Source organism: Papaver somniferum, chromosome 2, assembly GCF_003573695.1.
Source record: "Papaver somniferum cultivar HN1 chromosome 2, ASM357369v1, whole genome shotgun sequence".
In the NCBI taxonomy this organism is placed as follows: Eukaryota; Viridiplantae; Streptophyta; class Magnoliopsida; order Ranunculales; family Papaveraceae; genus Papaver; species Papaver somniferum.
In genome coordinates this window covers 80,169,230-80,193,676 of record NC_039359.1, presented here as the reverse complement: position 1 = coordinate 80,193,676, position 24,447 = coordinate 80,169,230, and the positions used below count along the sequence as shown (strand labels likewise).

Below are 24,447 nucleotides of genomic sequence, written 5' to 3'. Positions count from 1 at the left end.
CCAGCTAATGCAGGGAAACCTTTTGGCTCGACGCCAAGCCCTAGTTTTGGTTGCGCCCAAACAATGCCAAAACCCTAGCTTTTGGCCACGCCTAAACTAGGCCATATTAAAGCCATGCCGGCCATGCTTTCATGCCACTGGATACCAAACGAAGGGTTGCAATAATCAACGGATACCCTTCCTCTCAAGATGCAAAATCTCGACCGTCGAAGGTCACTACCGAGCCGGCAAGTCTCCCAAGCTCACCTTGCCAAATAACAACAACGTTTGCTAGCTTTCCCATCTGTTAGCTTCACACTTTATGATGCAAGTCACAAAAAAACTACTCTTCCAGGATCAACTACTTTGGTCTCAACACTCTCTTCGCTTCCCTCCCCAAAACCAACCCTTCTCCTCCTCTTTGTGACCGAAGCAAGTATGGAACGACCATTTCTTGGTTTAGGTCGATTTGTACAGATTGATATCTTGAACCTAAAGTACTCCCTTGCAGTACATTGCTTAGGGTTTAGACTCGTTTCTCACCCACACACCCGAAATTACCGAAATCAGCAGAAAACGTTTTCACCCTCAAACACTATCATTGTTATCTCTCAACTATTTTACCTTTGTATGAACCTAAGAGTTATAGGAAAGCATCAACCATTCTAGAATGGAAGCACTCAATGAAGAAAGAATTAATTTCTCTTGATAGAGATGGGACATTTGACATGGTAGATTTACCACCTGGAAAATATGTAGTGGGATGCAGATGGGTGTATAAGATTAAGACAAGAGCTGATGGTTCAATCGAACGCTATAAATCTTGTCTTGATGCTAAGGGTTATAATCAAGAGTATGGTATCGATTTTGAGGAAGCATTTGCACAGTAGCTCGTATGATAACAATCCGTAATCTCCTTGCTGTTTCTGCTGCTCGTGGATGGGATCTTCACCAAATGGATGTTACAAATGCCTTTTGTTTATGGGTAAAAACTGTTTCTGCTGGTTTTGGTAAATCTGGGTGTGTGGATGAGAAATGAATCTATACCTTAAAAAAATGCACTGCATGGGAGTACTTTAGATTCGAGAGATCAATCTGTACAATCCTGGCCTAAACCAAGAAATGGTCATTCTAGTCTTGCTTCGGTCACAAAGTGAAGGAGATTGGTTGGTCTTAAGGAGGGTATCGAAGAAGGTGTTGAGACCAGAATGGTTAATTCTAAAGGTGTGGCTATTTTATGACTTGTATCATAATTTGGAACTGGCTTGCGGAATGTAAGCTATCAGTTGTTTTATGTTTTCTGGATACTTGTGTTGTTGTTAACCAAAACTGTTGTTGTTTGGTCGACATAGGTAAAACCTATTTATACAAGTCATAATTGAACGCACCAATATATAGCAGAATGTGGGAGTGATTGAGTGATGTATAAGTGGGGTAATGTGTAAATGCCAGAGACCACGTTCCTAATATGAAGGAAATAGGTTAGTTTACACCCACTACTTCTTGCCGCTACTAACTGACCTGCTTTCCTGACACTTTCTTATAATGGACGTACGTATTGCACGCCGCACGCTATAAACCGCCATACCAATACCATGATGAGCATCCCCAATTTGTGACATGTTTGATGTCTCGAGTATTTTTGTGGAAAATGTGCAGCAGATTGTTGAATGGGTCTTGTATGCAAGACCTGGCTATTCTGATTAATTGTGTACCAACTAAGTAACAAATTGGCATGTGTGGCAAGTCAAAGTCAGAAGACTTGCCTCAAGAATAAAGTGTGATGCTAATAGGCTTGTCTTAGCTGGTCACTTAAAACTTGCCATTGGCCTGTCAATTCTGTGGCGAATTTGGACGGCTGAGATTGCAATTCAGGAGGGAGGGTGGCCATTGATTATGGCCACATTCCATTGGCGTCTGATAGTAGCAAAGTGGCGCCATTGACACATGCCTGTGGCATGTGGTGCATTTAGTGCATGCGAGTGGCACATCGACATGGTTGGCATATGCTAGCGGCATGGTGGCGCAAATAGCTCCTGGCGTAGCCGTGGCAGCTATATTTTGGCATATTGGCGTTAGACCCAAATATGGCTCGGCAACGTTGGATCCAGTTTCCATATCAGACTTAATGCCTTAGGGAACATTAACTGGCTTAGTTGGCGTGGCAACCTTATTTAAATTAGGGTTTGGCATATCGAAACCCTAATTAGCGCGTGTGGCATGTGGCCGCGGCACAGTGACGTTCTTTGTGCAAACGACACCATGGCCATGCCAAAGGAATTATGGCGAAGCCATAACATGGGGATGGTCATAGGAGCAAGGGCGGCTATGAGTGGCCATATAATGGCGCCATTTTTACGGTTTCCTGGGTCCCGCATGGCTCGTGGCATGTTGTGGGTCCCAGAGTGGAGTAATTTGGGCCACAACCAAAGATAGGGTTTCAACTAATGCCACTAAAGAAAAATCGTGTTCTAGTTGGGATACCTTGACCAGACTCTGTTACGGCGTTGGCCACGAACAGAAGGTGGATCACCACGTAGGCGCACTATTTTGTGGCATGTTGACACGTTTGGCATGCTAATGCGGCAAAGTGGCACGCTAGGCGTATTTGGCATGCCGACTAGCACTTTAGCACGACATGGCACGTTTCACATGCTGGTTAGCTCGTTGGAGCGGAATGGCACATTTGGCACGTTTGGCATGCCGACTAGTGCATTGGCGCAACGTGGTGTTTTGAAGGCCAATTGGCATTGTGACCATCTGGTGCAGCCAAAACTCATGTGCATGTGGCGTATTTTGAGTGACCTGATTGGTCGATAGGAAAGAGGAGGGCCGGTCGAGCAGCATGGGGGTGTGGTCATCTGCAAGTGGTGTCGGATGGCCTATGGCACGACCACACCTTCCTTTGCTGCTGCTTCTATTTTCTGCGGCTCTTCTTTATTGCTTGTTTTCTGATTTTGGGTAGGACTTTGCACCTACTAATCCATGGCGGATCAATTTCCTAGTTTGCCTAAGCTTAATTTCGACCAGTAGGGTCTAATATACTGCACAAGGCGCAAAACCCTAATTTTTGCAAATTAGTCAGGTTGATATTTGAACCTTGTGAATTATCAAAAAATTGACTGAATTCTCTGTGTTGACACAAAGTTCTTTAAATTTATTTCCAGAGAATAGTATGCTTTCCGATTGAGTGCTTTTATGCAAGGACCTTAACCTCGATACTTTGGGAAATTCATGCTACGAGTGAACACAAATTGTCATGTCATATCAATATTAAGGGTTCAAATGGGAAACATAGCACATAAAACATTCAGAGAAGCTTATATTAACTGGATAATACATGCAGGGTGTCGAAATTTACAGAATATCTGGGATTATTGCTACATGCACCATTATGGATAAATTTCATGTGAAGATATTGAATTGCTCAATAAATGCGCCAGTCAAGAGGTTAAGCACTCATCACTTTTACATGGTTCTGTCTCTTTGCAGAATGACATCATATTAAATGTAAGGTTTTACAAATTTAGATCTGAACTAAAAAATACCATCAACACCTTTTTTCATGGAGATCTTGAAGAAGAAGTATACATGCATCCACCTCTAGGATTTCATCACTCTCCAAACCAAGTCAGTAAGCTTCGCCGAGCATTATATGGTCTTAAACAAGCACCTCTTCTTGGTTTGAGAAGTTAAGCAGTGCTATTAATCAATATGGGTTTACTCAAAGTGCATATGACTCTGACATATTCCTTAAAAGATCAGAAAAAATGAATTGTTCCTGTTCTTATTTATGTTGATGACATGGTTATTACTGGAAGTGATTTGGAAGGTATCAATGCTCTGAAATCACAATTAAGTTTGTCCTTTGAGATGAAAGATCTTGGCCATCTAAGATATTTTCTAGGCATTGAAGTTGATCGATCATCTGAAGGATATTTTGTATCACAGGTGAAGTACGCTACTGAAATTCTTCATCGTGCAGGATTAACTGATAATAAAATAGTCGATACTCCTCTTGAGTTAAATGTTAAATATAATCCTACAGACGGAGAAATTCTATCTAACCCTACATTGTATCGGCAACTAGTGGGTAATCTCAATTATTTGACTATCACATGTCCAGATATTATCCATGCAGTGCATGTTGTGAGTCAATTTATGTCAGCTCCACAATAGACACATTATGCAGTTGTTCTTCGAATCCTGGGTTATCTCAAAGGTACGTTATATCAAGGATTACACTTTTCTTCTACATCTGATTTAAAACTCAAGGCGTATTTCGATTCTGATTGGGCCGGGGATTTAACTGATCGTCGATCAACTACTGGATATTGTATGTTTCTTGGTAATTCTCTAATTTCCTGGCGTAGTAAGAAACAATCTGTTGTTTCTCATTCAAGTGCTGAGGCGGAATATCGAGCTTTACCTCATACTACATCGGAGATTGTCTGGCTACGTTGGCTGCTTAGTGATATGGGAGTTTATCTTTCAGAGCCTACTCCATTATTTTGTGATAACAAAACCGCTATTCACATTGCACACAATGATGTCTTTCATGAACGAACAAAACACGTTGAAATTGATTGTCACTTTGTGAGACATCATTACAAGAAACGGACCATTGGGCTGCATTATGCTAATTCGGAATTACAGATAGCATATTTGTTCACAAAAACATATCCCTCTAAACGACTTCAGTTTCTAAGTTCCAAACTCAATATGTGTTGTAGACCATCTTGAATTTAAGGGGGGTGTTAAGAATTATGATGACATTCTAGAGTATTATACATATCTTTGTATATTATTTGCATTACTCTAGGATATACCGAATATCTTCAGTATATATTAGTTTCCCTACTTTCTTCCATATTATGTAATATATTTATTTTCTTTTCTTAGGCTTGTATAAAAGGAGCAGTGCTCCATTGTAATAGATACACAATCAATAACAGAATTCTTGATTCCATGACTACTCTTGTCTATAACATGATAAATCTTGTGAAAAATCAAAATATATATAAAAGATTCAACTGCCTTGGCCTCCAATTGTACCATGAAAAGTCAAAAAAACATAAAAGGTTATTTTGTATCAAATCGAAACACACAAGTTTCAGATTTGGAAATCAAAGAACAAGGGTATCCCCGAACTAGCTAATGAGTTTAAAGGCTCAATTGTGAAATTCCATTGTTAAACTTGAAGAAACTCTTGGTGAAATTCCATTGTTAAACTTGAAGAAACTCTTGGAATTGCATTTAATTCACTACAAAAAAACTGACCAAAAGCTACTAAAAATTTTCAACAGCAAAAAACGATTAGTTGCATAACATTTTAGGCCACTAGGAAAGGCAACTAGGGGTGCATATTAATTTAAGCTACTAAACTGTAAGCAACAATAGTTTCTATACCCCATTAGCAATAATTGTGGGCCAGCTTAACAAACGGACTAGTGGCTTGAAACATTCAACCACTCGGAGAAAACTAACGGTAAGACATTAGTCTCCTAATCCCCTCTTCAGCCACTAAAATTACGCCACTACCAGTAAGCCTAGTTGCTCAAACTTCTGGGAACTAACTATACCAACTATAGTAGGCATATTCATTTAGCTACTCTGAGGAACCAACTTAACCATCTTAGTAGCTTAACTGAAGAGTCGAGATAGCTAGTTTAAGTAATAGGCTTGCGTAAATGAATTCTGACTGAAAATTCTGTTAGGAGATAGAGCTAAGCAGTTACTATGAAAGAAATGTAAATCAAATTTCATTATCGGAACTCAAACAAGCAGGTAAGTGACAAATAACTGTAACGAGTTCTCTTATTCTGCTTCACCATCATACTGTCCAATAATAGGATCCTTGAGCCTTACCAAGGTTGACTTCCATAATGAAATTCCTAATATGTTTAACCATGTTGGGAGTTATGCTTCTCGGGAGGCATTTAGAATATAATTAGATGTGCTACATAATAATAATCAAACTTAAAGAAAAATATAAGGAAGACAAACAAAAGTTGTTTTACGGAATCAATCTGGTCTTTCCTCGTCTAAAGGGTCATTATTAGAGATAATGAAGGCTAAGGCCTGAACTTCAATCACCAAAAGTTAACAAATACGATGCTCCTGTGTATAGCTTAACGATGCTCCTGTGTATAGCTTAATAAACAAAAATACGCTGTAGTTTCTACTGAAGTTGTAACAATTTGCTTAAAAAGAAAAGAAAAGTTTCATACGTCACAGAGTCTTGGGCATCAGTTTCAGTTTCCATAGTTCAAAAGTTCCGTACAAAAAACAAGACAGAAAAGAGTTAAATTATTCATAAAAAAAAATAAAAACTTCACTACTGCGCCTTCCCTAACTGCAGACTATCAGAATCCCATATCATCGTCAAATTCAATCTCATCGTGTTCATCATATCATCTTGTCTTTTGATGGCTGCTATTACTTCTCCATGGCTGATGGTTTTGGATTTGAACGTCAGTCATCTAAATTTTCATTGTGATCTTGTTGCAATACTCATCTAAGATAACTTGAATACCATCGCTTCGCTCCTCTGATCTGCAAAAAGATCGGCAATTAAGGCTTACTTTATAACAATGATGACAAACTGCTAGCACACAGTTCTCTTTTTAACACAAAGTACTCTCTATGTTCAATACCCAAACAAAATCTTCACATATATCCCCATATTACTTATCAACAATACACTAGTTAGAATTGAATAACCAAAAATTGAATAACCACAAAGATATTTAATAGTAGAATAAACTCAAGAATCCAAACATGGCCTTGCGACTTGACATAAAAACAACATAAACACAATGAGTAATAAATTTCATACTAAACAAAAATAGGATCACATCCAAAGAAGTTATTAAGAATGGAACCGAAATACAAGAGTAACACCGGCAGAGGTGAATGTAAATTTTGAGAACTCACATTTTGTTGACAACTCAGGAACATCTTCTTGCTCAGTAGTTTTCCCTTTTTATCTACTTCTCCATTACGTACATCTAAAAGATTCCCATAAAAAAAGTAGTGGAAGGAAAAATCACAAATAAGCAACATATTTTGTCAAGAAAATGGGAATGGTCATGAAACACAAGAGTAACACCGGCAGAAGTGAATGTAAATTCGAGAACTTACATTTACATCAAAACCCTCCGCTATAGCCTATATGAGATTCTGAAGCCTTAAGAATAGCTTCATTCAGAGATTCGCAATCTGGTAAAAGTGTTAGGGAACAATGATGGTTTGGTATAACTACATCCCTAATTAAAGCAAGTCGGCATTCCTTGTCTTCACCACCATTTATCACAACAACGTAGGCTGTATCTGTGTCCCCTTCTTGCCAACCAAAGTAGTGTTTCCATTTACTGGGATTAAGGAAGAAGTCTGGACTGCACAACTGATGCATTGTTATATCAGGAAAAATAAATTGTTTGAGTGAGCGAAGCCCATAGGCACGATACCTTCTACATGAATGCATTTCAAGAGAACCTTTATTTTCAAATTTCAGAAAAGGCATATAGAAACTGTATCTTACACATCTAAGGTAAAATACAACTAGGCAATCATTCAAATCTAACCACAGTCATGAGAGGTCGTCGTAAAGTCACGAAGAGTTAGAAATGACAGATAAAAAGAGAACCAATGGTCTCAACAATTAATAGAAAGTGAACCAATGGTCTGCAAAATTATTAGAAAACACTTTTGCCTTGAAGAAAATAAGACTACAACAATGTACTTTCGTGTATAAAATCATTCAAAACAAGACATGTCTTATTGTCATAGACACCTGACCTAGAGAGTTTGAATGTCTCCAATAAAACACAATTTACTTTAGACATAATTACCAAAAGAGAAATAACTAACGGTCTATTACTGAATCAAAACAAATACCTAAGCTGCCATTACGACTGGATATGTCTCGGACCATTCTGCGCAGAATATCATCCACAATTAGGCACTTCAATGTCATATGCCTAGATATATTGAAATATGTGAGAAAGTAGAGTATGCATTATGACAGGACGGAGGCACAAAGTAGCGGAGGAGCATCACTGCTGCAATATTGATGGATCACTATACAGAATTATAACCTGAATTTTTATATTACCTTCAATGTAAGGAGTGTTCCTTATCCAGATTAACTTGTTTATTGTTCATTTCAAGCACCTACAAAACATAGTAAGTGGTTAACAAAAATGTACAGCTGTTAAATATGGATCTTAAAACAGCTCAGTTGCAGACTTCCCATAGAGAAAGCAGAATTCCTAAACTAAGCTTCAAAGGAAACAAACAAATCAAACACAACTTTTTACTTCAACCAAATTACAAGTTATATATAACTAGAACCTCAATCTTTGGATAACCTAACTCAATTTTTCAGAATACACACAAAAATTGTGCTAAAAAAAAGTTGTGAAGCTTTACACAAAATTTTCAAAACCATAATTACTACATAACATATTCTCAACTAGAAAAAATCATAAACAACGGAAGCAAACACTTAATCCTCATTACATCAGATCAATCTTAGCAATAAAATAAAATTGAGCACACTCAGATAATAGATCCATGAGACAACATTTGAAGAAGAATTATTACCTAGAAATTACAAACTTGACAACAAGAGCCGTGGTTATGAACAGTCTACCCTTTGTTTTGTAACTTGATAATAGCCAGTCGAGGTGTTGAACCTACCAATACTTCCTAGAGTGAGTCTACCCTTTGTTTTGTAAGTTCATCTCATCTTCAAACCCTCATTCAAACAGTTTCATAAAAAATCCAACCTGCATCTGAAAATACAGTCAAAAATTGAGTTTGTCAAAATCATATCGACCAAATCTATTAGAAAACTCTCAGAGTAATTTTTTCAAACAGTTAACGTCATATATTTATGAGAATTAAAGTGCAAAGACAGAAACAAAAATAAACATGTGCATCTTCAAGAAACAACAAAACATGAGTGATATTCTTACCTTTAGCTCCACCAGAGACATGAGGAACGAGTTTTTTTCTAAGAAAAAAAAAAAAAACGATTTCTAGCAGATTGAACATATTTTGGTGAGGATGATGGATAATTTAATTCCTTTTCGTTATAAGAATCAAAGACGACCGAGAAAAATAATGAGAATAACCTTCTCTGATAATTACTCCATAAAACTGATCTCTTGATGTTTGGTTTCTTCGCCTCTATTAACAAAACCCACTAAGAGTTTTTCACAAATCATTGAAATCAATCAGAATCGAAAGAGAAAGGGAAATCTGGAGAAAATAGTAATTTTGAGAATTAGGTTTCAGAAAGTTGTACTGCTTTAGCCTTTAGGGATTCGATAGGCGATTTCTAGCCCAAAATATTTAGGCAACACATATAAATCGGAAAATCACCATAAAATTATAATTTTGCACAAATTTTTGTAGCGCGCCACAACAAATCTTGCGCGCGCAATTTTCCCTCAATTCGACAAGGTGACAAGGTGGCAATCCGTATGACTTCTATGGGTTGCTCGTGGATAGGAAATTTTGGCTTTCTATTAGCCAGATTTATACCACACGGATCGAAACGTGATGTCAAAAGACTCTGGCTTTCCATCGAAATATTGGCATATGGTTATACATAGGGCTGCACATTAACCGCACCGAAACCGCAAACCGAACCGTAACCGCAATAACCGAACCGTAACCGCACCGAACCGATGATCCAACGATCGGTCACGGTTTTCATTTTAATAACCGTTAGATTTGCGGTTCGGTCAACGGTTTTACCCATAACCGCACACTAACCGCACCGAAAAACCGAATATGTCTATTACCATTGATTTTATAAATCATTTTAATCCTAACCCTTCATTTATTGTATATAAGCAACTAACCTAACCCTAGACTAACACTCGCTCACCAATTCTCTCCGACTCTCTTTTATCTTTTTCTTATCTTCTTCAAAGAACCTGCCTCTTTTTTTTTTTTTTTCCTTCTTTTACTTACAGTCACGACTACCATATAAGATCAAGATCATCACTCCAATCACCAACTTCTTCTTTTTCTTCTTCTTTGATTGATTCTTTTTCTTGTGTACCAACCACCTGCAGCATCATAGCAAAACCGCCTCCTACACCACCATCATCAGCACCACCGCCTGCTACACCACCATCACCAGCACCACCGCTTTTTTTGATTAGGGAAATTAGAGATTGATTGGATCTAAATTTCTTTCTTTCTGTTTTTTTTTTGAAGTATCATGTTATGTTTGTACTCTTTTACAGGAAATGGATCTGTTATTATATGAAGAGAGATAGAAGGTATGGTTACGTTGATGGGAGATAAAGAGTTTTCAGAGATAGTATGATATGGTGGATCTGTTAAGGGGAATCGTGATCAATTAACTAGTTATGATTTTTTGAGGATGGAAGCTTGAAGGTTGCAGTGGAATTAGGGAACTTAATTTGACTTACTCGGTGTTTTTCTTTCCAAAGTTTGTTGGATAAAACTTTGTTTCTTCATTTTAATGGTTCAATTGTTGAATGTGTTTGGAAACCACTTGAATGTAATGTAAGAAAATCACTTCATTTTAATGGTTCTACTGTTTGTACTTCTTTTTTTGTTCACAATTTTCCCATCGGTATAAACCGATGACAACCGCACCGTAACCGAGTAGACTCATGTCGGTTTAAAACCGCACCGAAGAGGGAACGGTTCGGTTACAATTTTGATTCTCATAACCGCTGTATGTACGGTTCCGTCAACGGTTTTAACTATAACCGAACATAACCGCACCATGTGCAGGCCTAGTTATACATTTTGTGTAAGTGAAAATGGTGATTCATTCTTTTTGCCCTAATTCCTTAAGATTTTGTAATTTATCGGACTCTGGTAAGTATGATTGAAAATTTATATAAGTAAATTCCAAAATCAACTCGTCCAATTATGAAATTCGAAGCATCTAATTGGATGCTTAAAATTTTAAATAAACTGATTCCAAAAAAAAATATTCTCAACTTTTAGTTTGGTTGATCACGTTAGATGTACTTAGAAGCTTGATTAAGTCAACTCAAAGACAAGTTCATTCGTCTATGTAATTTGTTCAATCTCATGTAATATATGTACAAGTTCATTCATCTTCGTAATTTGTTCAACCTCATGTAATATATTTTGAATATCAAGACAAAATAATTTATTTTCGTAATTTAACGACGTCTAATGTTAATGTGAAGTCCAATATACATTGAAAGGTTATTAGGATTGATTAATCTCTCCAATCAATGAAGAATGAGATTATAAGACTAGTGTTTATAGAGTTTTGATAGTATAAATGTTAGTGTGCTTTCTATGTAATTAAGTTTTGCCTAACGTTAATGTGAAGTCCAATATACATTGAAAGGTTATTAGGATTGATTAATCTCTCCAATCAATGAAGAATGAGATTATAAGACTAGTGTTTATAGAGTTTTGATAGTATAAATATTAGTGTGCTTTCTATGTAATTAAGTTTTGCGATTTCTATTTTGTTAAATTTTATTGTCATTTCCTCTATTAGTGAGTTCTAGTTCAATAAACTTTAACATGGTACCAGACTAAAAAACCAATAAATATCTCAGGTTCTTCGATCTCTCCATATTAGGTTGAAACTTGTTGTTGCTAAATTGGAACTACAAACTATTAAACAAAACTGAAATATATATTAATTGATAATCCACAGGGTCTGTATAATGATATTCAAGAATCGAATACTTGTAAATTAAGTCATACTTTATATAACAAACACTAAATATTTTTGTAATATTGAATTACCGATACCATGACCAATCATATAATCTAACAGTACGAGATTCATAATCGAATGAATTATGTAGCTACACAGTGAGATTAAACGAACTCCAAAATATTAATGTAAATCTTTTATTATCCGATGAGATGAAAAGGGATCAAGTGAAGTCCAAAATCCAGAGTGTTTTGAGTTTCTATAAATCTGTAAGTATTAAATGAAAGGTAGTCAAATCTAATGAAGTTCGAAATCGAATCAATTGAATCTATGTTAATTTTTGAGCATTTGATATGCAATTACATCTAACAAAATTTAGAATCATATAAATTTACGTGGATCTTTGAGATTTGAATGAGATCGGATGATATCAACCGAAGTCCAATTTTATCTGCAGAATATGCATCTCCTGGAGAAAAAAACTGTTAATAACCCATAACCAATTCCCTTGCAAACTAAAAATTATTACTGTGAGCACCAAAACCATGCTGATGACTTGAAATCTCATAAGGGATTTCTTGAATATGATCAGTGACTTAAATCGGCCGTTTAACCATATAAGTCGAGATACGTAAACAAAATCATATTTTTTATCTGCTTATTTTGTATCTCTTGGTAGGAGTGAGCATTTGGCTCGTAATCCGCGGATTTAACCGGGACCAATCGTTCTTTTGCGGATAAATGCCCAGACCGTTCATCAATGGGTTGGATGTGGATGAAACTTTTGAGATCCAACGGATTACATATCGGGCTCGGATGCAACCTTGAAAATTAGTTGGCCATCCATATCCTTTAAATTAAGGGCATTTATATAGTTCTAGGAAACACCATGGATCATTTGGGAATTCTTAAGTTGTTTGTTTGGGATACTGTACATGGCATTTATGTATTTGTATACGTATATATGATATGTAGGTTTTATAAGAAGTTTTTTGTGTTTGTTTTATTTTCTCTGTTATAAATTTTTAACTAAAACAAATCCATTAGATTATCTGTATCCAATCCGACCATTCATGCATCCATTGGATTGCAAATCCCTTAGATGTTGGATTGGATACATATGCTTAATTTGAAATCCCTAATGCATTGGATTGGATGCGGATGAGGTGAAAACCTGCCCATGCTCACCTTTATCTCTTGAACCAAAGAAATATTTTAGAAAAATCATTATTTGCATCATTAAGTAGTGCAAAACCGTAATCGACACCGAAAATCTAACAAGGTTTTCAAGAATGCCTCATGACTTAAGATCAACCACTTTAAGTTAAAGTGAGTTGATCGGAAGAACCATATTATTATCACCATGTATAATATGCATCTTTGCACCAAAACTTCCTGTTAACCCAAAGGCAAATGCTTCGTAAAGCAAAATTTGTTATTGTGATCGATCGAAAACCATTTTCATGACTTAAAACTTCACAAAGGAATTTTGAATTTATTTGGTGACTCAAAATCGACTACTTTAACCAAAAGTTTATATACTTGGTCAAAATCAGGTACTACCAATACGGTATATATGCATCTTACCAAAAAGAATCCGAATAACCCAAACCCAATTGTATTGTAAAGAAAAAGGAAAATTATCACTTTGATTGATCATTAAGCCCTACCCAAACCCAGTTGTATCGTAGAGAAAAATCATCTTGATTGGTAAAAAAACCATACCCGTGATCTAAAATCTCATAAAGGATTTTTGAATTTGCTTGGTAACTCAAAATCTTATGCGTTGGTAAGAGTTTCTCCAATGGAATGTATGTGAAGATAAATGTTTAAGTCCATATAGGATAGACATTCATTTTCCCTAAAAATCTTCTCCAACCCAATTTTTTAAATCAATATGAAGATGACATGACTTAATTTTTGTTAGACATTGTCAAGGTGAATGTTAAGTTTTAGACATTCACCTCGACAATGTCAAGCTATCCTAGTAAGCTTTTGCTTCCTAAAATTAATTCCAATATATTGAATAGCCCTCTTTAGGTGTAATAAAATCTAAAATTCACTAAAAATAAACAATGCATTTAATTCATAAAGAATCACCAACAACATCACTGGGGATGAAATGTTTTTTCCCCTAAATTTAAGGAAAAATTGGAATGAGGATGTCTTGTTTAGGTTGTCACCTAGGAAACACACACAACCACCCTCGGAGAAGCTATAAGATTACTCGTGATTGATTGTTAACATGGTCCCCAAATGAACCGGTAAGATTAGTTGGTAAAAGATCTACTAATTATCTTGATATCCACGTGTTAAAACTATACTTATCAGACATCAAAACTTTATGCGTTGCGTTTACCGAAATATTGAACAAAACCCTAACGCTGCACTTAACGGCATGTCTCGCTCTCCATCTCTTCATTACCACCAAACCAAAAAAATCTATTGTGGTTCACGCCGCCATCACTGATTCACCATTTCCCTCACCACCACCATGACAAGCACCATCTCAAACAATAAAAACGAAGTAACCTCACACCTCAGTAATTCCAGCAGCACCGAAATTATGCTTTTTAGAGTTTTTCACTTTTCAGTTCTTCAATTTTGCTCTGTATAAAGATTTTTAGGGATTGTTAGAAGTTTAAATGGCGGTGAGTTTTGGTTATTTACATTGGTTGTTCGAAACAATTATTTATGATTCCTTCATGATTCTAAACGAATTGAGAATGTCTTTTCCACAGATTTTTCCACGAAAGAGCTAAAATCAAAGACCGGCTACAGGTCAGTTTTTCTTTTCATCTCCCATGTTTTTCATTATGCCGGGACTATGCTTAGATTTATTCTCTGATCCGTATGATGTTTAAAGGTTAGCAACGGAAAGGAAAACGCTAGTCGTTGACCTTACCATGGTCTTATTCTTTGTAGGGCTCCTGCTACTCATTTTTTTCCTGCTCACTGATTCACTGTTATGAATCAAATCCATTTGAAGAGGTTATTAAAAATCATATGTTATATCGTTTTCGTTGATGCTGATGCTATCGATTTCAATGTATGGTGAAGATACAATATCCTAATTTATTTTTTCTCCTAATCTCTATTACTCTATTTCATTTATATGCTGTTTCATTGTGTAAAGAGATGGGTTTGTTGTAGTACTGATTTTATGTGATGATTTGAATTTATCGAAGTATATTCATTTGATTTTAAGATTCAATTTTGTGTTTTATGCACAAAAAATGTTTGGCAATTTATTGGAAAGAAAGAATTTAGTTGGTTTTAATCGAGTAATTTTCTATGGCGTTTGTAATAATGTGTCTTCTGTATGTAGGGTAGACTAGTAGGAGTCATTCTTTAACCCTGTGAGGGTGTACTTATTTGAAGCATGGTTGTTATTTTTCTTGACATTGCTGAACTTAGAATTTCGTAGCCTTGAAAGTTTGTTTGCATAAACTGACCTAGGTGTATACGGTCCTTCCAGGAATAGTCAACAACGTAAAAACATGCCATAACCGAAAACAGCCGGTGTTAAGACATTCAATATCGCAATCATCATCTACGTGGAATTTTGAACTGCAGTTCATGGGAATTGATAGGCACTTATATAAGGACCCAGATTATGGAATCTTGGCCATTCTTTGCAACACCAAAGTATATAGTTGTAAATATCAATATCTGTTATTGCTTCCTGCAGGTGCCATTTTAATCTTTTTTTCTTCCTCTAATCCACTAATTTTGATTGCAATGAAGTTTCGGGATCTCTTATGGTTGCTTTGTGTACAATTTTGGATCAAAAACTAATTGGATAAATCAGACATATATTGCCAGGAACTATAAATTAATTTCTTCATTTTTATGCATTTGTATCTACTTACTGTCTTCCTAATCACTTATTGGGTGTTGCAGCATGGAGTGAAGAGATTCAACTCTCCTTTTTCAGCTGGTCACTGGACATGTTTGGAAGGGAATTACCTTTGGTTGATTCAAGAGTCCAGTTGAAACTCCACTGAAGTACCATGGCTTGTTGAAAACTACATGAAGAAGGTACTAAAATCCACTAAATCATACAGCTGTTTGGCTATTTGAAATCATACACTTTAATCAAATCTCTTACCATTTCAGTAAATGCCAGATAAATATGACAAGTTCAAGATGTAAGCTAAATTATACTTTCAGGATATCATACACTCAAAGTTCAATTTTGAACCACCATTTCAGGATGTACACTATAATTCCAGATGCCTACTTTAAAAGTTGAACACTGTCAACTCTAGTTGATAAATCATAAATGAGTAGTTCTTAGAAACTCGCAGATGTTGCTGAAAAGCTTAGTTTTTATTTTGTCTAGCTTTTGTTTGTTCGTTGGTCCCGATTGCTGCAACAGTCGTCTAGTATTAAGTGATGAAGTGAAAATGAAGTTCTGTTATAGATAGATGTTATTTCCTTTTTGAATTTCATACGGTTCTTGATTTTGTTTGGCTATTTTGTTACTGAGTATGTTTTGTGTGTGCTAATATAGCAATTGCTCATAAATCTTTTGGTGCAGGATATTACACTTTGTAGAAACCAAATCTGTTAAGGGATCGGATGATTACTTTATGTATCAGATCTTCAAGATACAACAGTCTTAGTCGCTCATTTTATCTATTGATGAGGTAATGTTGTTCATGATGCTGAACAGTAAAACTAGGATGGGTCATGGCGTTTGTATTGGACAGTCATTCCTCCTGCTTTTCAAAGAAAGCCATCTCCAGGCCTCCAACTGAAAAAGGTTTCTGTCAGGTGTGCGTCCGACTGCCACTTAATGTGTTGGCCATTTTTTTGTTTTTAAGCGTTCACTTAATATGATGTCATTGTTGTATTTTTAGAATTTGTTTTGATGTCACTCGTCACAACCACTATATTATCTTAGAAAAAAAACATATATCTTTTGTGTTTGAAATTTATTAAATATCTAGTGTTTTATTCATAAAAACCTCCTTGTTCATGGAATAATTTTCCCCTCTAATAGTATATGTAATTTTGTTAAGATTCATCCCAGACCCATTAAATTGGAATTTCTTAACCCAAAAAAAATATGGCGAAAAGTAAGGCAATTAGCTATGTAATCGTAATATAATAATGGCACAGATCTTTCAATTTGGAAATAAAATATTTGTTAACCGCAAAAATTACGGCAAAAGATATGGCAATTAACTAAATGATAAGGGGTCCAGATCGTCTGTGCCACTGCTTGGGTGTGCCCTATGTGCCACACCAATAGAAACACGGTATTTTCTATTGGATTTGTAATATCTTCTTTAACTAATTAATTATCTTTCAATTTGGAAATTAACTAAATAATAGTGACAGTAATGGCACCGATCTTTCAATTTGGAAATAAAATTTTATTAACCGCAGAAATTACGGCAACATATATGGTAATTGAATAAATGATAATATCGGTAATTGAGCAGCTAAGAAATTGTAGCTTTAACTAATAGGCTGTTACAGATACTCGTAGCTCTAAAATTTAGGCCACTAAAACTTAGTTGCGTAGATTTTTGCAAGCAAGGTTAGCAACTACCAATACATGTAGTATTCTATATCCGTAACCTGTTGAACCACTAGACAAAAATTTAGTGGATTAAATGATTACGCATGTAAACCACCTGGTACAGAATCCAGTGGTTTTATATCGTTGGCTACTAGATGAACCTCTAAATGCATTATCTATTAAACCACTACAAGATTATAAATGCTTTAATGTTTTCGCTAATAACAGTGCAGCTACTCAAATTAGTGGCTTTACCTATTATGTGACAACTGTTGGTCAACTAGCCATACTAGTAGCTTTAGACATGGCGACCAACTAACCATTGCGAACTTGTTGCTTTAAACATAAACAACACCCTCTTACGCCACTACGGCCGGGCAACTAACATTAAATGCATAAAGTGATACGCAACTAAAGATTTGAATAGGCCACTACCATTGGTCAAATAGCCTTTGGTTAGTTTTTTTGTGTCAACGTCAATAAGCTTTCACCATCGCAGAAAAATAAATCCATCTTTTCCAAAACTTCTGCATGTTTCAGTACAAATTCCAGAAACTTGATCTCAGTATCACATCCTTTAAACTCTCTGAGCTCAATAACTTTTAGGCCAGACAAACTTCATGGCACTAATGAGTTCACTTCATCATCTTCCACTTCATCGGACTGCATTTACTATTAGAGAAAATGAGAGTGAAACAAAAGTAAACTCCATGATTGGATGATTTGTGGAGCATTTTAGACAGCGTTTAGGGCTAGCTATAAGCCTTTTTAAATATCAACACAAATAACAAATAAAAAAAGATTTGGAATGTTGTTATGTAAGAAAAAGAGCTTCTACATAAGGAGAGGTCTTGAGTTACCATGTCAATGTTCTCAAGCAACGTTTGGTAAAACACATTTCCAGCGTCAAACTTCGTAGATTATGAAAGTGAGGGGATTGGCACTCCTTTATGTTGGGAACCTTGTTAACCAATAGAAAAAACATTCAGATATAGTTGCAACTAGGGCTACATTACACAAGGTAAAGAAGAATAAATAATTGTGTAAATATGAAGTACAATGTGCTGCATTGTAAAGTCGCAATTAGATAATCTCCAAAGCACTAGTTTTTTACTTGTAAAAAGAATTCCAGGTAGCCTCCGATCTCCTAAGAGCTAATAACATGAAAAGAACGGTGTACCTAATCTTGCCATTACATCGTTGTGATGCCTAAATTTTGAAATAAATCAAAGTAACACAGGTCAACACTAGAGGTAATTGTCATCCTATAAGATGTTTCGCGTAAAGTTGGTTACAGCCGTACAGGTAGAGAAGTCCCTGAGCTTATTAAATGAATGCTTAAAACATCGAAAGTAAAAATAAATAGGTTATATATGTTACCATTTTGTGATCAGGAAAATAAATTTACGTAAAGTAGAAAATGTTGAGAACAATAAAAAGTAATCAATGGGTGCATGGATGCACAAGATAACAAACAAATAAGTGAAGCACAGGTACGCCCATACCTGAAGGAAATCAGCCGGGGATATTGTTAGTTCTTTCACATTATGGAGTCCTATCAAAAAAAATTATTATACGCTCAGGAAGGCACTTGTCTTCATTATGATCATCAAATGCTCCTCTCATCATATCAATATTAGCTGTGACTAGAGAAGAAAGGTTCTCTAAAGAATAGTCTTGTAACATATAGTCTTCACAAATAAAAGAACTGAGATTCGGATTAGATAACTTGATAATCTTTGCCATAAAGCTTACACTAGTATTAGTGTTGATTATCTCCAAATGCTCTAGCTCATGACAGTCAACATTAATACCCTCATCATCATCTCTTACCCACATATCTCTTATTATAAGCATACTTAAAACTGGACAACTTGACAGCAGCTTATTAACCCATATTAAAACCTTCAGTGCCAGTGAATGAATAAAGAGCCAAGGATTTGAGCTGAGGCAGACGCATTGAATCAGGAAGAAAAATATTTGATGCTAGCATGCGGCCGTCAAAATCCAGGGTCAAGTCAGTTAGCGATTGAGATATAAATAGTTGATGAGGTAGCTTGAATGTCAAAGTACTGTTACATCTGATCTCGATATGTAGGATCTGTACGTTATGACTTAAGGAAGCAAGGATCCATGAGTTAAGATGTTTTGCTATTTCATTGGATTGTTATCCCAATAAAGAACGAACATCTCTATGTCGGAGGTGTCTCTAAGTATGAGTACAATGTTAACAAATACTATAAAAGCAAGCACCTCTTTAGTTTCCGAATCGAAGAAAGCCCGAGTATCTAACTCCAAAATGAAAATCCTGTAAAAGGAAGCACCTCTTTAGTTGCCGAATCGAAGAAAGCCCGAGTATCTAACTCCAAAATGGAAACATACTTCCATATGTACCTCCATTTTGTGGATAAAATGCTAGTTCTAACTATGGTTTTCATATCCAAAAAACCAAGGACTAGAAAAAGTAAAGCGTCCGGTAAAATACTGATTCTATCTTCATTTTCAGAACGATGCGACTTTTTTGTTTGTCCCATGAGTTTGTATTTTGCAAATAAACTTCTTCTTCTATGAGAAATGACCTATCATCAAGTAAGATATATGACAAAAAAAATAAGTACTCATTTGTGACAGTCAGATTATTCATCGTGAAAAATAAGTTAATAAGAAAGGCAGAGATAAACCCTAAAATATTGTACTAGTAGTACCATTGCTAGATTCTATTTCATAAACACTAGGTAGTTAAACGAAATTCAGCTGCTGCTGCGTGTACAAATATCCTTATAAGGACCATGCAAATGCGAATTCTAGTTCATTCCCTAGTATATGTATTGAAATATCGAGTAAAACTACCCTACCATGCATCGATTTGAATAATCGGAAAATGGGTTATTTGTCCAAATATTTTTAAAACATGGTTTAAATGGACGAGTAAAAATTATTATGGGTGAAATGGACACAAAAAAAATAGCAAGGATGAAACTGGATTCATCCTGACTTAAACTTAAAAAATAGCAAGGATGAAACTGAATGCATCCTAATGTAAATTAAAAATAAAAAAAAAATATTTAAAAATGGGTAGGACGAAACTGTTTACATCCCGGCTATTTTTACATTTTTGTCCATTTAAATAGTATCAAAATCTAAATATTCTTTTCACCCAAAAATTGTTGATTTTGATCTTTTTAACCAATTTTGTGTTGAATAATATGGTCTGTTTTATGGATTGAACAAAACAATAGGGTATTCATATTTCTGAAGAAAAATAAACCGATTATGCAAAAGAAACACCTACTTATTAACATAAAGTTTAAGCATCATGTGCAAAGAACTCTCGAGTTTTTTTTTCTCTTTTGGTGCATGATTTCATTTTGTAGATTTGAAAAGATTAGTGATATCATATAACCATCTGTGAATCAATAATCTTGCCGTTTCAACAAAATGAAAATTTTAAAAGAATAAGAATATATAAAAAAACGTCACAAAATCCTAAATAACTAGTTTAAGCAGTTACCTGTCTGGAGTAAGCTTGGATGGCGTTGGGTGACTGCAGGATTGTCGAAAGAGAAACTCCACAGAAATGTTACCTGAGTCTTCTGTGTCTGGGTTTTGTTATTATTTTGTGAGTTTGTGACTCCTATTATTTAGGAATACACGTTTAATTTATTAATGGATTATTAGGAAACAATCCTTTTTCAGACAGGAATTAAACACCAAAAAGTAAGCTTTAATTGCTTTTTCCTTTCCTCAATTTATTACGGTAGGTGAATAACTAAGATAAGGTTATTCATTTTACTCAGAAAGTTACCATTCAAATAAAAAGCTGATTTTGTTCCTGAAAGTTGTACACAAAATTACGCTGTTGTGCAAAATTGCAGTGTTATATAACGGCATGTTTGGGCTAAGTTTCATGTCATTTGTAAGATAGCCTGTATCTAAATCGTAGCATTGTAGTTTGACGGCATTAATTGTTGGAGCAGCTGCAGGTACGTGCCACTCATTTTTTGAGATCGTAATAGCTTGTAGCAGTAATATTTGGATATTTCAGGTGAGCATAAAATTTAACACTTGATTGTGCATCAAAAGCTGATTTTGTAAAAAGATAAAGTTTCATATACATAAATGTATAAGGATACAGCTATATATGTTGGCTGATTTCAAAAGCTAGCATTGAAGCTAACGGTACGTAGTTTTCAGCTAAAAAACTATCATTTAGGTGCTGTTAGACAGTTTAATTCAGTAAGGATAATGCAATCATCCTAGTGAGCAGATTGAAGGTTAGCAGGTATAACAAGGAACTACAATGGTCCTGCAATCATTTTCATAAGATCGTGTATCCTTAACTAATGTAAACACATGAATTCGACCAATGCCGAAGACACGAATGGGGACTTCGGATATTAACCGAAGCCACCATTGACGAAGCCCTGACTACAACCGAAGCCACTATTAGAAAAGTCGAGGTCACTATAAGCGATGATACAATACGAGTGGGCTGCCCCAAAGGTGGGTTTCCACGAGAAAGATAACCAGTGGGTGCCTAGATAACCCCAGCTGTGATAGTACATGTGTATGGCTAATAATAGAAGTCTTACCAGAAAATATATTAGGGTACACATGTACGGTATTGACATACAGGCTTTTCCTATAAAAGCAGGGAATTCTCCCAGAAAGAGATAGATTTCTCCAGATAATTGTATTCTGTATTGGATTACTCTCCTCATTACCCTATGATAATTTAAGAGTGTTTACATTTGGCAACTTCACTAGGGATTAGTTCTCGCCACCAATACAATTCTAATGGAGTCCTCGGACACAGGTAATTTAAATGCCGCAGGATCGGAACCTCTCTCTAAAGAGGCAGGGGGACCAATGGAAACACTGAGCGTCAATGAGACATCGAATCAACAAACAAATCCTGAATTTGGAATGCCGCTGACAGAAGAATCAGGAGGAGAGAACTGAAGCCTATTAATAAGGGTAAACCAATCAGATATGCCCGGGGCTGCACCTAGACATGTTGAGGAGACCCAACAAGTACAAGTCGGGGCATATAGGGCAAACATATCAGCACGCGAACAACCCTTACTTGACCCGCAACAACTCGAGATACAACAAATGGACCAAGAATTGGCTAGCTCGGATAAAAGAATATTGGTCCTCATGGAAAGGTTATCTGAGCTACATCCCGAGGGTGGTAATGAATATTCTGACCCTTTTGGAATTCCCCAACACCCCCTTCTACTACAAAGCAGAGCTCAACGAAACCCTTTCGGAAGACGACTCTCATCTATCGGACCAGACCCCCAACGTAGCGAGACACCGGGCTCCATCCAGATGCCGAAGGAGGTTTCTCGGATCTCAGAAGGACAACGTAATAAGGAAACAGATCATGTCACCATAACAAGAGGAACACATTTCTAAATATCTTAAGGAGCACTATGGCCTGACCCCGCCCACGACAAATTTTACCATGCAATCCCCTTTTACTCAAGGCTTACTGGATAAATCAACGTCGGTGATATTTAAAAAACCCAAGTTCCAAAAGTTCGACGGCTCTGGAATGTGACAAAACATGTATTTTGTTTTCTCATGAGCTTGAACGAATACGCCACGAATGATTCCATCTGTCTTAGGGAATTCGGGAAGTCACTTACTGGAGAGGCCTTCACGTAGTTTGTAGGACTTGAAGAAAATAACATCACGTCTTGGAATGAGATGAGAACCCAATTCATGAAAAAGTTCTACTCTCGGCAGAAACAAATTACTATTTCGGATATTTGTAACCATAAATTCAATCCAGGTGGAAAGTATCTAGATTTCGTGAAAAGTTTTCGGGGGGGTGTCTACGCAGCAGCATAAAAATTCCTGAAAGAGAACTTGTCAAGATAGGTATCAGAAGATTACAAGCAGAGCTCAGCTTCATTCTAGCGGATGCCAGGTTGGAAACCTTTGCATACTTCGAAGACGCGTGTTCTCAGGCAGACGATGCGGCGGAATTCAAAACATCAGAAGCCAAGCAATGGGGACATTCGGTGGCGTGCGCTAAGGATAAAGGAGTTAGCGAACAAGGGAAAAGATTATTCTAGTTTTAGGGATGGGAAAGGTTACAAGAGGAGCAGCGACTCAAGTGAAATAGTGGAACCCCCAGACTTCCCATGTCCATTATAGGTTTCTATAGAACTTTTAGAAGAGTGGCGTAAGGATGGGGACAAGACTCTCCCATCTCCTGCAAAAGAACCGACAGAACAAGATAAGCGTCACCCAAGGTACTGCCACTTACACCAAAAGCTAGAACATGCGACCAAAAACTGCAGGACATTCAAATGGAAGATCCACAACAGACAGAGAAGCGGATAAATTGACTTCGGCTCAGATATCCAGAAGGATCTGTTGCCACGACAGGATTTCATGATTACACACGAAGAACCCGAGATAATACAAGAAGAAGTATGCATTGTTTCTGAAGTGGAAAATTACGAATACATTGCAGCCACGGTCGCAAAGAAACCATTATTTTCAGCATTATTCGATACCTTGAACTTTACAGCTGAACAACACCAGATTGCCGCAATAATATTAACCAAAATAGCCGCGAATGAAGAAGTAAGTCAGTACCTGGACCGCAAATACCCGCTCCCTACCGACATCATCACCTTCTCGGAAAAGGATCGAGCAGAGGATTGTGACCATATAAGACCCTTATACGTCACAGTGGGAATCCGAAAGTATAAATTTAAGAGAGCCTTTGTTGACACATGAGCGTCACTTAACTTGATTCCTCGACATATCGCCGAAAGCATCAGAGTAAAAGAAGAAGATATCAATAAATTTGCTACTGGGATTCAAGGTTTCGGAGGAATCACACAGCAGACGATAGGGACTATCCAGTTGAAAATCCAAGTAGGACCTGTCCAAGCCAGTGAACCTTTCTACGTCATGGATGTGCACCCGGATTACCATTTGCTCCTAGGAAGGCCGTGGTTGCACAAACATGAGATTGTGCCCTCCACTTACCACCAATGCATCAAGTTCATTTTGAAAGGGAAGCAGAAGCGACTCCCTGCCTCGGTTGGTCCTTTCACAACCGAAGAAGCACACTTAGCAGAAGAATCCTTCTACAACGGATTGAGTGAACCAAACAAGGTAATTACACATATATACTCAACTCTGATCCCGGACTGGGCAACTACTTATGCTAATCCAACTGAAGGCAGCTCCATTAAGTGAATACAAG

At 36.5% G+C, this 24,447-nt stretch overlaps 1 protein-coding gene and 1 long non-coding RNA gene across 3 annotated transcripts; both read left to right on the top strand.

Annotated features, from left to right (window-relative positions):
- Nucleotides 1-3,783: 3,783 nt before the first annotated feature.
- On the top strand, nucleotides 3,784-4,722 carry LOC113351469 (uncharacterized mitochondrial protein AtMg00810-like). Its single transcript, XM_026595449.1, has 2 exons — nucleotides 3,784-4,072; nucleotides 4,172-4,722. The coding sequence occupies exons 1-2, from the start codon at nucleotides 3,784-3,786 to the stop codon at nucleotides 4,720-4,722; spliced, it is 840 nt and encodes a 279-aa protein (XP_026451234.1).
- Nucleotides 4,723-14,077: 9,355 nt separating this feature from the next.
- Nucleotides 14,078-16,461, top strand: LOC113353621. Of its 2 annotated transcripts, XR_003361423.1 has the most exons (5): nucleotides 14,078-14,331; nucleotides 14,422-14,461; nucleotides 15,159-15,371; nucleotides 15,584-15,721; nucleotides 16,224-16,461. It is a non-coding gene; the product is annotated as an uncharacterized LOC113353621 (long non-coding RNA). The 2 variants fall into 2 exon arrangements; XR_003361424.1 differs by lacking the exon at nucleotides 15,159-15,371.
- Nucleotides 16,462-24,447: the final 7,986 nt, after the last annotated feature.

Excerpts from the sequence above, each read along its gene's own strand:
- LOC113351469 (XM_026595449.1), top strand. The coding sequence starts at position 3,784 with ATGGTTATTACTGGAAGTGATTTGGAAGGTATCAATGCTCTGAAATCA. Across the intron at positions 4,073-4,171 it reads ATTGTATCGGCAACTAGTGG|TTGTTCTTCGAATCCTGGGT; the intron begins GTAATCTCAATT and ends CACATTATGCAG.